Source organism: Euprymna scolopes, chromosome 2 (genome assembly GCF_053919585.1).
Source record: "Euprymna scolopes isolate OS-2025 chromosome 2, ASM5391958v1, whole genome shotgun sequence".
NCBI classification, from domain to species: domain Eukaryota; kingdom Metazoa; phylum Mollusca; class Cephalopoda; order Sepiida; family Sepiolidae; genus Euprymna; species Euprymna scolopes.
The window spans coordinates 5,243,888-5,260,547 of record NC_136483.1 but is presented as its reverse complement, the minus strand read 5'-3'; the positions used below and the strand labels follow the sequence as shown (position 1 = coordinate 5,260,547).

Genomic DNA, 16,660 nt, shown 5'->3' with positions numbered 1-16,660 from the left:
CGGTGATTGCCAGTCGAACCCTAACCATAATTGGAATCCAGATCGGGGGGGGGGGTTAAATTCTGCATGAGTACTATTCTTTTTAATTTCGTCTTTTGTTCAATTTTTTGAGTGGGCTCTCAGCAATTGCAAACTAATAAATTTAACCAAAATGCAAAAAATTCAACAATTAAATAATTTTAAGTGCTTAGCTTCTAATACAAATCCTAGTAAATCAATCCCTCAGTATGTCTTGGAGAGGTTCTATATTTTTCTTTTTTTTTTTAATATTTTAAGCAGATTTGACACTCAGCTACCAGATTTTTAAGGGTCATTCGGTTTCTAATAACGTAAGTAGATCTAGATGTTTATAACTTACAATAAAACTTGCAGAATATGCGCTGTTTTACGGTCGTTGTAAAAATAAACGGAAACTTAAATTTTGCTGTTTTGATCTTTTTTTTAATTGTGCCCCCCCCCCAAACGAATATAATCAAAGAATAACATTCAACAATTGTACTTAATGTATATAAAACTTTATGTATATAAAACTTAATCTATATAAAATTGAATGTATATAAAACACAAAATATTAAAAAAAAAAAATATTAATAAAAGGGATATAATTCCATTTTTAAAATGAAAAAAAAAAAAACAGTTTGGTATATCCGTTTGTTAACTAACGAACGAAGAATGAGATATTTATAGATATAGATTGATTTTTAGTTTTAATTAAACTTCTACTTTTTTATAAGTTTTTTGGTGAAAATACTTATTTTTGGTTGAAACGTAAGTATATCAAACACATTTTATTTGGAAATGCGATTTTCATCTGTGTTTTTATCTGTAAAAGCACCAAAAATTATAATTTAAAAATATTAATGTGATTTCTTTGGCATAGGAAAATTTTTATATTGCTAACTTAATAGCATTCATTCAAAGATTTTAACGTATCTGTATATCAGTACAACGTAGAAGTTCCAGTGTTTTGTCTGATTGACATTTTAATAAAAATACTTTAACATTTACATCCAAAACCCACCTTCCATGTCTGCAAATAAGTCAGTGCTATTGAAATTACTCCAGCAGATAGAATGGAAAATAAATTGATGTTGTCTTTAGGCTGTCCAGTAAATTAGTGGAAGCTGCTGTACAACTCCCCACTTAGGATGACCCTATGGATTTATAGTAGCCCTTTATGTCTCAGTGGAAATGTCTTGTTTAGGGTGGATTAAAAATATTTTTTGAAAAGTTTCTTCTTGTGATTTTGAAAGGATTAACATGCTGTCGGAATATTTGGCATTAAACTTGTACATAATATAGCAAATGTTAAAAAATGTTAAATGTAAATAATTATAGATTCAAAGATTATCCATTTTTATTTGGTTTGAGTTGTCTGTTTTATAGCATATCCATCTTTATTCTTTTGCTTTGGATAACTAGATATAAATGGATTAGCTCCCTTTGACGATAAATTCATATCAAACCTTCGACTAAATCAGTCGCTTTTTCAACACCATTATCACAACAGATATTCGAGATGGTTTATTGTAACGGTTAGGGTGACTTGTTATTTATTATATAACCATTATTTGGTGTTAGCTCGTTTTTTATTTCATACTTATTGAGGCAAAAAATATGGTAACAACTGACACTATTTTGGACAGTTATCTGCCCTTGGATGCAGCAGAATTTGCCAATTTTTTCATTTCATCATATATGTATATTCTGATTGTTCATGTGTGTATGAAATAGACTGTAAAGATATGATTTTTGAAAAATGTCTAAAGAAATGGTCATTAGAATTTACCATTCTGTAATTTATACGGTGTGTGCGTGTGTCTTAAGTGTATAGTTGTAGAAGAGTATAGTAGCTAAAACGTTTCGAACATTAAAAGAGAGAACGCTAGTCAAAATAGAAATGATGCAAATAACAATTCTCCACATAAAAACAAACAAAAAAAATGTGTCTTTTTTACAAAAATATCCAACTTGTACAGAAATTAGATGACCATCCGTTCAGCAATGGTGGATACAAGTTTCAACATGACACATGCTTGCTTTCTGCCAGTTTCCAAGACTTCTTCATGGTTTGCAGCGAGGTCAGAATCATATTCCATAATAGCCTTGTTGGTGATCAAAGAAAGTCCAAGGACTCGCATGGAAGCATGACAAGCCACAATAACCTCGGGACAGGTACTCATCCCTGGAGAAAAGAAAAAAAGACATTTACATAAAATCAAATCAGCAAAGAAATGTGGAATTAACTCAAAGATAATCAAAACAATCTCTTGGAATATTGGCAATCACATACATTGTATTTATGTGGTTATCATTACACGGTGATAAAATAATATCATTACACGGTGATAAAATAATATCATTACACGGTGATAAAATAATATCATTACATGGTGAATAAAATAATATTACACGGTGATAAAATAATATCATTACACGGTGATAAAACAAAGAATGTTAGACAATCATGATTGCAGACTTTTATTAACGATTCTCATTTTTTCTTGGGGGGGGGGGCATACTAAAGGAAGACATTTTGGCTGCAATTTACCATCTCGTTTAAACAGCACACATCCCAGTTACACTAACATCAGAGAAGTTCTCATTAAAAACATGATTTTATATATATATATATATATATATATATATATATATATATATATATATATAATGTGCTGTGCACAAGCGTATAAGTTGGGCCTACTTGCGGTGAAAAGCGAACCCGAGACATTTTGATTACAAATCAAGTCCACTAATGAACTATACCCATCTTACCCTAAAGTGACGATTTGGTTTCGCCCAACGGCTATGAAAAGAAAAGCCGATAAGTGATTTGCGAGTTTTACAATACACTTCTTTAATAAAATGTCTTGCATTATTGGATTTTTGTATCGTGGCGTGTCGATTCAGCAAGATTGTTCGGTTCTGCTTTGGAATGTGTGCATTGATTCAACGGTATTTGTTCGTGGCTTGGCATGTCGATTTGGCGGTGGTATTCAGAATTGCATGTACGAATTTGTTAAAGACCGTGCCGTCACATGTGAAAATATATATATATACACACACATTTTTTTCTGACACTCTCTCCCTCATGTAGCGGCATATAAAAAAGTAGGTACAATGGTATGACGTTATGGGAAAAAGGAAGGAAAAACCTATAGCATTAGAAAAATATCGTTTCATCCCGATTTTTGAGAAACATCTTCAAGGTGATATAATGATGAACTTAATTTTCCTGAAGAAAAAATGTGGATGGGATGATATTTTTCTTTTCTTTTTCCCCCATATATATAGTAAGTATACCTAAGCAGTACTCAAAAAAAAAGTAGTTCAAGGGTGTGTGCACACACTGTGCATAATTAGCAGAAATATTGTTTTATAAAACTAACGTTTCTATTAGTGACAGAGTTCTTTAACAAAAGGTTTTTACACATGCACACGTTTTTTTGCAGACATCTTTAGCGGTACAAAGAAAACTGCAAAATCTGCAACGCATTCGTTGGAGAAAATTGCTGATCTTCATTAACATCGTCTCAACTCCTCAGGCTTTTGGAATCATTTTTCAAACTCAGGATTGCTGAAAAATAGAATTGCCTGCATTAGTTGTTGACTGCTAAAACACTGAACCGTACGAAACTGTCACAAAATTGGTCAAAACTAAACGTAATATCACCCTTCCATGCAGAATTGAATGGTTATTTTTGTTCTACGGCATATCAACCATTTCTGGGTTATTTAATGCCAAATCCAGTAGTTTTGGTAAAAGTTTTTATGCTTCAAGTTCTTTATATTTTCAAATATTTATTCATGGTGTTTTGTTTGATTGTTTTGTAGAAGAAAATTGTTTTTGTTTTTGCAGAACATGATTGAGTTTTGCAAAAGGAAAAAAGAAAAAACATTAATTTTTGACGCATTTTTGGTCTGTAAGCCAGTATCTTCAGGCAGCCTGATCATGTAGTAGCAGATGTTCTAATAGACATTACCACTAATAGACATTACCACTAATAGATATTACCACTAATAGATATTACCACTAATAGATATTACCACTAATAGATATTACCACTAATAGATATTACCACTCCAGACTAAAATGGAGCCGAAAGCAGTGGTAAGTAAGACACAACATTAAATTCAACACAGGCCCCAAATAAGTCGTCATCACTGGATGATGATAAGGTCATATCCAGGATACATGCCATTCTACGGAAATACAGTGGACATGCACTACATACACAATGAGTTCATTATTATAATTAGTAACAAAAATATGTGACCAGGGGGTGTATTTGTGTGGAATTTGTTCATGAACAGTAGACTGTGACGATCTCTTCTACGTTCCTCCATTAAAAAAAGGAAGACGTAATGCCTAGAAGGTCAGTCTCATGATAACAGAGCAAATATCAAACAACTTCACCCGAATCTAACGCTAGTATTGAAAGATATAATACAGGGTGAAACGATAAAATTGTCGTCATAGAAAAGACAACATGATTCCATTTCCATTTGATGAAAACAAGTTTTTTTTTGTTGCAGACAATTTACTAGTTCGCCAGTTGTGTGCAAATCCCAAGAGCGATAGGGGCCTTCTATCATGGCTGAAAGTGACACAAAGTTCAACGAGCAAAATCAGAGATGCACTGCTTTACAACTCATGCTCTCTACCAATCCAAGTTATGAAAACAGGATCATTGCCAGCACCCTCAAAATGCTGGATGGTTAAACACTTGAGGGCATACCCAGAGTGTAAAAGAAAGTTTCCAACCAAAGTTATGGTCTTTGGTGTGGTTTCAAGTGAGGGCCACATCATGCCACCTCACATCTTCAAAGTTGGCTTGAAAGTCAACACCAAAGTGTACCTGGATGTGCTGAAAAGTGTGGTGGTGATCTGGTGCAATTAGGTGGCTGCTAACAGATCCTGAGCATGGCAGCAGGACTCGGCATCATCCCACAAGTCCAAAGAGATCCAGGATTGGCCTTAGAAGGAGTGCTAAAACTTTGTACACTTCTCTCACTGGCCCCCTTCTCCTCTAACCTTAACCCACTGGACTACTTTGTTTGGTCATACGTCGAGAACATCACCAACGTAACTTCCCACAACACCAAAGTTAGTCTGATCACTGCCATCTGCCAAGTATTCACCAAGCTCCCATCAGCACTTGTGGAAAAGACATACTCCCAGTTCCGGACCCATATTGAGGCGGTGATTGAGGCTGACGGCAGCTACATTGAATAGATGTAAGCTCTACTACATAATCAAGTTACCTGATTCGATTTTTTCAACAAAAGTTTTAAAATAAAGCAGTAGTGTTGTTTTCTTTAGGGGGGACAACTTTATCGTTCCACCCTGTATTGGCTTCAGACAAAGTTACCAAATCTCTATTACTAATAAAAGTACAATATCCGCTTCAGCTATAAAAGTCTAATTTCAGACAGAAAGATACCAAATATCCATTAGTAATAGATGAGAATCTGTTCAAGACTTACCAACAGCATCGGCTCCAGCAGTTTGCAGGAACCGACATTCCGTAACGGTCTCATAACATGGTCCTCCCAGAGAGCAATAAACACCTTCCCTTAAATAATGGGAGTAACCAAGTTCTTCCGCAACTTGTTTCGCTAATTTACGGTATTCTCTGTCGTATGCCTTTGACATGGCTGGAAATCTTGGACCAAACCTGAAGTAGAAAATAAAAATATTCAGCTCAGAGTTTATTATGAAATGTTTTCCATAATAAATTTGGTTAAATTTCAAGAGTATCATATATATAAGACTCAGCATTGAATGAAAAATCTCATGTTCTCTTGCCCTTAAACAATATTGGACATGAATCTGTGAAAAACGGAAATCTCCACATAAGGTTAAATTAAGCATAAAAGTGGAAAATTCCATTAGAAGTTAAAGATTAGAATTAGAATGTATTATTCGTATTCTTCAGACTACTGTTTTCATCTTGCGTGTTATTTTCACAACCTCTCAGTTGATGTAACCTTTCACCTTTTCAGGTGTAACTTGTTGAACTCGGGAATCTTTTTTTTCTTTTTCTCTTTACATTGATGGAGTCATTAGGGCCTGATGGCCACTCAAGAATTAGGGTTAATGAGTACATGGTAGTCACTAAGACAAAGCGTATTAATAATTATTGGTGGAAATGGGGTAGAAATTAGGATTATTAGAAATGGGGTAGAAAGTAGGATTATTGGGGTGGTGTAGCTAAACAAGAACTTATTTACATTGGACTTGAAGACAACCATATTATAGTTATTATATCGATACTCTACGGCTGACTGGGATAGCTTCAGTACATTTATATTTGATCTATCTCTGCATTCCATGTTTAAAAAGGATGTGTCCTCTATAGTATCAGACCTGACCGAATGGTTAATTGTAAGCATAGAGCGATTTATATCATCCTAAAAATTCCAACAAAAACCTAACAGCCAGCCATGGTTCTCCCCAGAATGTGCTGTTGCCATCGTGCACAGAAATCACTTTTTCCATAACTACCAACGTAATAGATGTACTGAGACTAAAGCTGCTTTCAGGACTGCCAGCAACCACTGTAAAAGAGTAATAAAAAATGCAAGAGAGCTATATGCTCAGTCCGTTAAATCCAAAGTAGCTGAACAACAGCTTGGTTCCCACCAGTTCTGGCAAATAGCAAACAAGATCCTAAAACAGAAGCGTGCGTTCTATCCCAACCATCATCAATGAACCTGAGGCCATCTCGTCAGCATCAAACAAGGCCAAACTATTTGCCAAGAACTTTGCAGTTAATTCTACCCTATGCGACCAAGGCCATCAACTCCCCGTATTTCCTCCTATAACAGACAACACGCTATGTAACATATAAATATATGTGCATGAGGATGCCAAGCTAATCAAGAACCTTGATTCCAGTAAAGCAACAGGCCCTTATGGCATTCCAATTATAGTATTGAAAAAGATTAAACCAGAACTTGCCCCCATACTTACAAAACTGTTTAAGCGCAACACTTAAACAGTTTTGTAAGTATGGAGGCAAGGAGAAGTGTTTCTCAACACTCTGGAAAACCTCATCAGTATGCCCTGTATTTAAGAACTTAGGTGAAAAGTCATGCCCCTCTCAGTACAGACCAATAAGTCTCCTGTGTGTCATGAGTAAGTTGCTGGAATCCATATTAAATAAAGAAGTAGTCAACCACCTCAGCAGAAATAACCTTCTTAGTGACATGCAATATGGTTTCCCTTCTGCTAGATCTACCGCAGATGTGCTAACGGTTATATCTCATAGGATTAGTGAATTTATTGACAAAGGCTTCCTTTCTAGGGCAATTGCTCTTGGCATATCAAAGGCCTTCGATAAGGCAATGGCATAAAGGCCTACTTCACAAGATTTCCAGCTACGGTATAATTGGAAATGTTTTCTCAATTATTAAATCATTTCTCTCTGATAGGCTCATAAGAGTAGTGGTTGATGGGCAGAAATCAGAGGCTCACAGTATTAATGCTGGAGTCCCTCAGGGGTCCATCCTAGGCCCAACTCTCTTCCTGATCTACATCAATGATCTCCCAAAATACATACTTAAATCATTCGTTGACATCTATGCTGATGACACGATCATCTATGGCAACACATCAAAGGCCGTAAATGACAAATTCTCTCTGATTCTCTATCCTCTCATCTTGAGTGCAATGGTACAGTGGGGGAAGAGGTGGCTGGTTACTTTTAATGCATCTAAAACCTAGCTTCTATCTTTACATCATCAACGCTCTGATCCCCATCTGGCATCAATTGGGGAGGCTCCATGTTTTGATAAGCTTCTCGGATTGATCTTTACTCCTGATATGAAATGGAACACATACATCAAGTCTGTTGCCAAGGTCGCTGGAAAAAAGGTAAGAGCCTTTTACCGCTTCAGAAGATATCTCACTGCTGATGCAATTCTCTATCTATATAAAAGCCAAGTAAATCCAAGGATGGAGTACTGCTGCCACATCTGGGCAGGAGCTGCTAAAAACAGCCTATCCTGCCTTAACAGAGTACAAAATAGACTTTGTGGCTTAGTGGGGGATGCCCTTTTGTCTTTCCTGCAACCTCTCTCCCACAGAAGAGACGTTGCAAGCCTGTTTTTGTTTTATCATTATTTCCATGGCAAGTGCTCGTCTTAGCTCCAATCTCTGGTCCCCACTCGCCAATCTTTCATGAAAAATACCCGTCTAGCTGAAACCACTGTCAAAAATTTTCCTCACTCTTTATCTGTACCAAAATCAAGACATAGATTCCATGAACAAAGCTTCTTTCTTAGAAGTGCACGCCTGTGGAACTCTCTTCCGTTTGTCTGTCTCCCACCTGACTACAACTTGGATGTCTTCAAGTCCAACATAAACAAATTCCTGATGAACCGCCCCCTTAAGTAAGACACTTTATCAAATCGCCAATACTAATGATTACTACGATACTATCCCATTGATTACTGTACACGCAATAACCCTTATCCCCGAGTGGCTTCCGAGCCTTGATAAGTGATGACTACCATATATAAAAAAAAAGTCAGCTTGAAAAGTCCAACAGGCACACAATTCTAGGAAAGATTTAGGCACAAATAGTGAATAGGAGAAACTGATCGTTGCAGCAAGACAAGTATTTTTTGTGAAAGTTTGACAAGGAGGGGGAGGCCCCATAGATTGAAGCTCAGACAAGCACTTGCCATAAAAGTAGCGATAGAGCATAGACAGGCTCGCAAAGTCTCTTCTCTGAGAAAGAGGTTGCAAGGACAACAGTACTCTATTTTAGGATGAGTTTGGCTCTTATACAGATAGAGGATTGCGTCGGTAGTTAGATAACTTCTGGAGCGGTAAAACGATGCAACCATTTCTCCGGTGACCTTGGCAACAAAATTGATGGAAGTCTTCTCTTTCAGGTGAGGAGTAAAGGTCAGACTTAGAAGTTTGTAAAAACAAGGAGCCTCTTTTAGACGAGAGCCATTCATATCAAATGGGGCCAAGTGAAGATCAGAGCATTAATGGTGAAAAGATAAAAGCTTGATTTTGGAGGCATTAAAATTAACAACTTTTTACTCCATTGCATCACATGCTCAAGATTGGGGAATAGACTAGGAGAGATTTTGGTCATTGTTGGCCTTTGAAGTGTTGCCATAGATTGTAGTGTAATCTGCGTATATGTTGACAAATGAACTTAGAATGTAATTTGAAAGATAATTGAAGACAAGGAATAGACTTGGTTCCAAGATGAATCCCAGAGGCATGCCAGTATTCAGACTTTTAAGCTGCAGACTTTAGCTATCAAAAACTACTTGTATAAACCTATCGGAGAGAAAAGATTCGATAGTTAAAAAACATTTCCTGATATACCATAGTTGGAAATCTTATGAATTAGACTTTTATGTCAAACCCTATCGAATGCCTTTGATATGTCAAGATCTATTTCTCTTGAGAGGAAAATCCAGTCAATAGATTCACTGATCCTATGTGAAATTACAGTCAGTACATCAGCTGTAGATCTCATCAGATAGAAACCATATTGCTTGTCACTGAGAAGGTTATTTTTGCTGAGGTGATTGACAATTTTATCATTAAACACAGAAGAGTAATTGATCTGTACTGAGATGCAGAAGACTGATCTTCAGTTTTTTTAAATATTGGGTAAACTAATAAGGTTTTCGAACGTGTTGGGAAACATTTCTTATTTATGTATCGATTGAACAGCTTTGCAAGAATTGGTGCAAGTTCCGATTGCAGCTTTTTTAATACTATAACTGGAATATTGTCAGGACCAGTTGCTTTGCTGGCATCAAGGTTCTATCACAAATAGATATAAGGGTCTCACTCAAGTTATTTTCAGTTTTGGGAGGAAATTCGAGAGGAAGGAGACCCTGATCGCATAAGTTTGCTACAAAGTTCTTGGCAAAGAGTTTGGCTTTGTCAGATGCTGACAAAATCACTTCAGGCCTGTTGATGATGGTCGAGATAGAGAACATGTATCTATTTAGGACTTTGTCACCGAAACTCCTGATAACGATTCCATTCTTCTACTTTAGACTTGATGGATTGAGAATATAGAATCCTTTTGCAGTTCTAAAGGCGACTTTAGTTTCAAAACATCTATTACGCTTAAAGCAATTGAAGTAGTCGTTTCTATGTGCAATGACAGCAGCATATTCAGGGTTGTACCAAGGTTGTTCAGTTTCTGTTGGAATTTTCTGGAGGAGATGTAGCTGTCTATGTTGATAGTTAACCAATTAGTTAAGTCTGATGCTATATCGGATGCATTCGTTTTTAAATATAGAATCTAGGAGTAGTTTCGGTATGAACGTTAAAAAACCATCCAAATCAAGCATTGAGTATCGATAAACTGTTCGATGGAGAAAGAGATTTGGGATTTTGCTATACTTTCTGTTGAATGGAACTCGTTATTTAATCTATGGAAATAGCATACTCTCATTCTGTCAGTCATGACTGCGTAGAAGTCCTAAGCAATTCATAATTTCTGAGACTCGTGGCATATTGAATAAAGTACTTAGTAAAATTCAGTTGTAAAGTTACACCCTTTTAGAGATTGAAGGTTCAATCCTCAGTGCGGGCGATACTCAAAATACAAAATTGCAAATTACTTAGTCATGGTCGATGAAACAAGATGTTACAGTGTTAGATTAAATAAAGAGTTCCGTTCAAAATTCCATGCAAATTCCCAAGTTTGATAAAAAGATTCGAGCATTCAATAAGATACACATGAAGAAGGTCAGAAGTTACATCAACCAAAACATTGTGAAAGTAACACTCAAGGTGAGAACAGTAGTCCGAATGAATCAAGACATAAAATTAGAAAGATGTGTTCAGGATGTTACATCACAGAGACAATTTCATCAACCAATCTTACAACATCTAATAACAAAGTCTAATAAGTTGCTTAACTTTCCTAAAATAGGAATAACATTTTATATCTATTTAATCTTTTGATGCCACTAGCAGATAAATAGCAAGTTAATCAGAGTTATTTCCCTTAGATCGTACAAGTGGTAGTATTGAAAATGTTTTAACAATAATAAAAAAAAAAATTTTAACGTTGATTATTTATGTTAGAATTGAAAATTAGAATTATTTTGATTGAAAGTTTTTTTTTTCATTCCTTACCGTTCATCATTTGGTCCTCTTAATGGATTGATTCCAACAAAACCCGGAATATTCAGTTGATCCTTAATGATCATGAAATCTCCGACATTATAATCCTGATTAATCCCGCCAGCTGCATTCGTAACGATTAAGACTTTCACTCCAAGCAATTTCATTACTCGAACGGGCAGCGTTGCCTGAACATCAAATAAAATTAAAATTTTGATGAAATTGAAGTATTGTGTAGGGTGTATATAATAGTAATTTATACAATGCCGAGGTATTGTGTAGTGTGTATAATATAGTAATTTATACAATGCCGAGGTATTGTGTAGTGTGTATATAATAGTAATTTATACAATGCCGAGGTATTGTGTAGTGTGTATATAATAGTAATTTATACAATGCCGAGATATTGTGTAGTGTGTATATAATAGTAATTTATACAATGCCGAGATATTGTGTAGTGTGTATATAATAGTAATTTATACAATGCTGAGGTATTGTGTAGTGTGTATATAATAGTAATTTATACAATGCCGAGGTATTGTGTAGTGTGTATATAATAGTAATTTATACAATGCCGAGGTATTGTGTAGTGTGTATATAATAGTAATTTATACAATGCCGAGGTATTGTGTAGTGTGTATATAATAGTAATTTATACAATGCCGAGGTATTGTGTAGTGTGTATATAATAGTAATTTATACAATGCCGAGGTATTGTGTAGTGTGTATATAATAGTAATTTATACAATACCAAGGTATTGTGTAGTGTGTATATAATAGTAATTTATACAATGCCGAGGTATTGTGCAGTGTGTATATAATAGTAATTTATACAATGCCGAGGTATTGTGTAGTGTGTATATAATAGTAATTTATACAATGCCGAGGTATTGTGTAGTGTGTATATAATAGTAATTTATACAATGCCGAGGTATTGTGTAGTGTGTATATAATAGTAATTTATACAATGCCGAGGTATTGTGTAGTGTGTATATAATAGTAATTTATACAATACCAAGGTATTGTGTAGTGTGTATATAATAGTAATTTATACAATGCCGAGGTATTGTGTAGAGTGTATATAATAGTAATTTATACAATGCCGAGGTATTGTGTAGTGTGTATATAATAGTAATTTATACAATACCAAGGTATTGTGTAGTGTGTATATAATAGTAATTTATACAATGCCGAGGTATTGTGTAGTGTGTATATAATAGTAATTTATACAATGCTGAGGTATTGTGTAGTGTGTATATAATAGTAATTTATACAATACCAAGGTATTGTGTAGTGTGTATATAATAGTAATTTATACAATGCCGAGGTATTGTGTAGTGTGTATATAATAGTAATTTATACAATGCCGAGGTATTGTGTAGTGTGTATATAATAGTAATTTATACAATGCCGAGGTATTGTGTAGTGTGTATATAATAGTAATTTATACAATGCCGAGGTATTGTGTAGTGTGTATATAATAGTAATTTATACAATGCCGAGGTATTGTGTAGTGTGTATATAATAGTAATTTATACAATACCAAGGTATTGTGTAGTGTGTATATAATAGTAATTTATACAATGCCGAGGTATTGTGTAGTGTGTATATAATAGTAATTTATACAATGCCGAGGTATTGTGCAGTGTGTATATAATAGTAATTTATACAATGCCGAGGTGTAATGAATAAATAAAAACTGAAGCAAATACAAAAATATATTTCCACCTTGTATTGATTTTTTTGGAAATTATGTGACTGAATTAATATTTATTAATATTTATGAACTGATATTTCTTTAACTTTAATAAATTAATGCTTTTTAATTTTAATAAGTTAATGCTTTTTAATTTTAATAAGTTAATACTTTTTAATTTTAATAAGTTAATACTTTTTAATTTTAATAAGTTAATACTTTTTAATTTTAATAAGTTAATACTTTTTAATTTTAATAAGTTAATACTTTTTAAATGTTAATGCATTAATATTTGTTCTATATTTATAAATTAATAATTTTTAAGATTAATAAATTCATCAAATACATTAAGATTTTTTTTATTAGGTTGAAAAGAAAGTTCTAGCGGAATTTTTAATTTTGATTTCAAATGACATATTTTCAAACAAGTTTTTGTCATAATACCTTTACTTTTTATATCATTTTAAAGAACGTTTTTCGCTGAATCTAATCGTTTAAATTACAGTCATTTTAAAACAATTGTTTTCTTTTCAGAACATTGAATCCGATGGAAAAGAAGCAAATTCATACAATTTTCTAATTTCAATTCAAGCTAGGCCAAAAAGCTGCTCGCGATGTCAATGAAGAATTTGGCCCAGGAACCACTATTGAACGCAAAGCACAATGATGTTTTAAGAAATTTTGTGGCAGCGATGAGAGTCTTAAAGATGATGAGTGATCAGCCACCTGGTGTTGACAATGATCGATTAAGAACCTTAGTTGAATCCAACCCTTGCACAACTGTTTAAGAACTTGCTTCTGAATTAAACGTAATTAAACGATTTCCAACCACTTGGTAGAGATTGGAAAGATAAAAATTCTTGATAAATGGGTGCATTACAAATTGAATGACAAGCAAAAATAATGCCGTTATGAAGTGCAATCTTCCTTTCATTTATGCAACAAGAATGACCCATTTCTCAACCGGGTTGTAACTTGCGATGAAAAGTGGGTTCTTTACAACCAGCAATGCTCAACTTAGTAGTTAGACGCTGACGAAGCTCCATGACACTTCCCAAAGCCAGAGTTGAACCAAAGGGTCATGCTGACTGTTTTGTGGTCTGTGACTGGTTTCATCCTTACTTTTTTGAATGCAGGTGAAGCCATTACAGCGAAGAAGTACTGTCAATAACTGGATGAAATGCATCAGAAACTTCGACAACAACACCCAACATTAGTAAACAGAAAAGGCCTAATTCTCCTCTACAATAATGCCCAACAGCACATTGCTAAACCGACCCTACAGAAGTTGAATGAATCGGGCTACAGAACTCTGCCTCATCTGCCATACTCCCCAGACTTTTCACCTATCGACTACAACTTTAAGCATCTGAACAATTTTCTGCATAAAAAATGCTTCAAAAACCTACGTGATATCAAAAACGTCTTCAGCAATTCACCGCTACCAGAAGACAAGATTTTTACGTTACTGGCATAAATAAACTTTTTTTTTTTTTTGTTGTTGTTTTGCATCAGCAAAAATGTGTTGATATTGATGTTGCTTATTTCGATCAATAATTTTTTGTTTGAACCGAGATATGTTCATCTGAATTTAAAAGTTAAAAACTGCAAGAACTTTCTTGTCAACCTGATAGAAAGTTTTATATGCAAACAGACAAATCAATTTTGTTGATCAAAAACAGAAATTACATGGTGGGTTGAGATCCATAGTTTCACATTATAACTAGCTTACCTCAGTATTTTTCAGGTGGCAAATACCTTGAACATTTGTCTTTTTTTCGTCAACAAACATCAATTGTATTAAACGTTGGAACGCATGCAACAAATGAACGTGTTTTGAATAGAAATGCAAGTTGAGAATCAATATAACTTTTCTCCAAATGAGAAAAAAACTTGGACAGAGAAGAACTTGCTATGAAAATCATTTCATTTGATTCTTGATCAAAAATTTTCAATTCCCCCCAAAAATAAAATTTATTTATACATGCTTCCAGATGAACAGACCGAGACTAATGAACAAAATACCAAGTCACAAATTTCTGTATTCTATTGTTTTAGAGAGGTGGTGGTGGTGGTGGTGACGTGGATAATGATACAGACTGAAAATATAGGTGCACAAAGTTCAAATCATTTTTATTGTTCTTGGAATTCTGACGATAAGCAATGTGTAGTATTTATTCAGATACGGCACTACATTTTCTTTTTCTGTCCTCGGTCAGTGAAAGATAAATCCTTTCACACCAGTCCATATTTATTGTTGTCTCAATCCAGAATGTCCGTTGTTGGAGAGTTTGATTTTACTCACATCAATAACTGACCTTGTGTCTAACGCATGGGAAAGCAAGTAAATAGATGCATAACTATTGTTTCTGATTTTCTCGTGGGATGAGTCAACATACATAAAGGATGCCCCAAAATAATGTCCATACATGTGTGATAAACAAAATAATGTCCATACATGTGTGATAAACAAAATAATGTCCATACATGTGTGATAAACAAAATAATGGCCATACATGCGTGATAAACAAAATAATGTCCATACATGCGTGATAAACAAAATAATGTCCATACATGCGTGATAAACAAAATAATGTCCATACATGCGTGATAAACAAAATAATGTCCATACATGCGTGATAAACAAAATAATGTCCATACATGCGTGATAAACAAAATAATGTCCATACATGTGTGATAAACAAAATAATGTCCATACATGTGTGATAAACAAAATAATGTCCATACATGTGTGATAAACAAAATAATGTCCATACATGTGTGATAAACAAAATAATGTCCATACATGTGTGATAAACAAAATAATGTCCATACATGTGTGATAAACAAAATAATGTCCATACATGTGTGATAAACAAAATAATGTCCATACATGTGTGATAAACAAAATAATGTCCATACATGTGTGATAAACAAAATAATGTCCATACATGTGTGATAAACAAAATAATGTCCATACATGTGTGATAAACAAAATAATGTCCATACATGTGTGATAAACAAAATAATGTCCATACATGTGTGATAAACAAAATAATGTCCATACACGTGTGATAAACAAAATAATGTCCATACACGTGTGATAAACAAAATAATGTCCATACACATGTGATAAACAAAATAATGTCCATACATGTGTGATAAACAAAATAATGTCCATACATGTGTGATAAACACGTGCTCCCTGCTTAACAATAAACGCTGACCCCAATGTTGTGGCTCGTGGATTTCTTTTCTTTCATTTTCTGATTATTTGTTGCCAAGAAGTGGGAGGTGCACAGGTTCACAAGTATAAAAATCCAAATAAAACACAAACCCCAACCTATTCTGCAAATATTCGGGTGTGTGTGTGACACCATTGCGGGAAATAACCCTCTAAACACTTATGTCCATATTTTTGTTTTTTGCCAAGGCAGAGTTCATTGGTTGACGTTAGCTCATGTCAATCTGCTCTGAGCTACATCTTGCATTCAATTGAGTTAAACTTACAACTCCTCAACCACTGTAAACTCAAGACTGTCCGCAAACTGTTACAAAACTCATCAACACTCCTAAAACTAACTCTATAATATATTGAGTGATCTACTGTAACATCTTGATTAACAATTCCATTTCAGTTTTCTTTTGTGTTCCTTGGTGGACAACTTCCTATATCTTTGTTTTGATGATAAACATATTTCTCCTTTTTTGTTATATATTTTCCTCCTTTTTTTAATTCCTAACAACACTCAAGGGTAGGGGCGTCAATAGTATCTCCCCACTTTGAGAGATTACCTAGATGAAAACACGAAAACCAGACAGACTGGAATAAGGGGAAGAGT

The 16,660-nt window shown here is 34.3% G+C and overlaps 1 protein-coding gene across 1 annotated transcript in view; it reads right to left on the bottom strand.

Moving 5' to 3' along the window:
* Nucleotides 1–965: 965 nt before the first annotated feature.
* LOC145288375 (purine nucleoside phosphorylase-like) overlaps nucleotides 966–16,660 on the bottom strand; it is a 46,140-nt gene continuing 30,445 nt past the window's right edge. The window contains exons 4-6 of the mRNA XM_080136325.1: nucleotides 11,135–11,310; nucleotides 5,488–5,678; nucleotides 966–2,185 (exon numbers count right to left, since the gene is read on the bottom strand). Of these exons, the coding sequence (XP_079992451.1) occupies nucleotides 1,983–2,185; nucleotides 5,488–5,678; nucleotides 11,135–11,310 (570 nt within the window). The 3' untranslated portion in view covers nucleotides 966–1,982. The remainder of the gene's footprint in view (nucleotides 2,186–5,487; nucleotides 5,679–11,134; nucleotides 11,311–16,660) is intronic.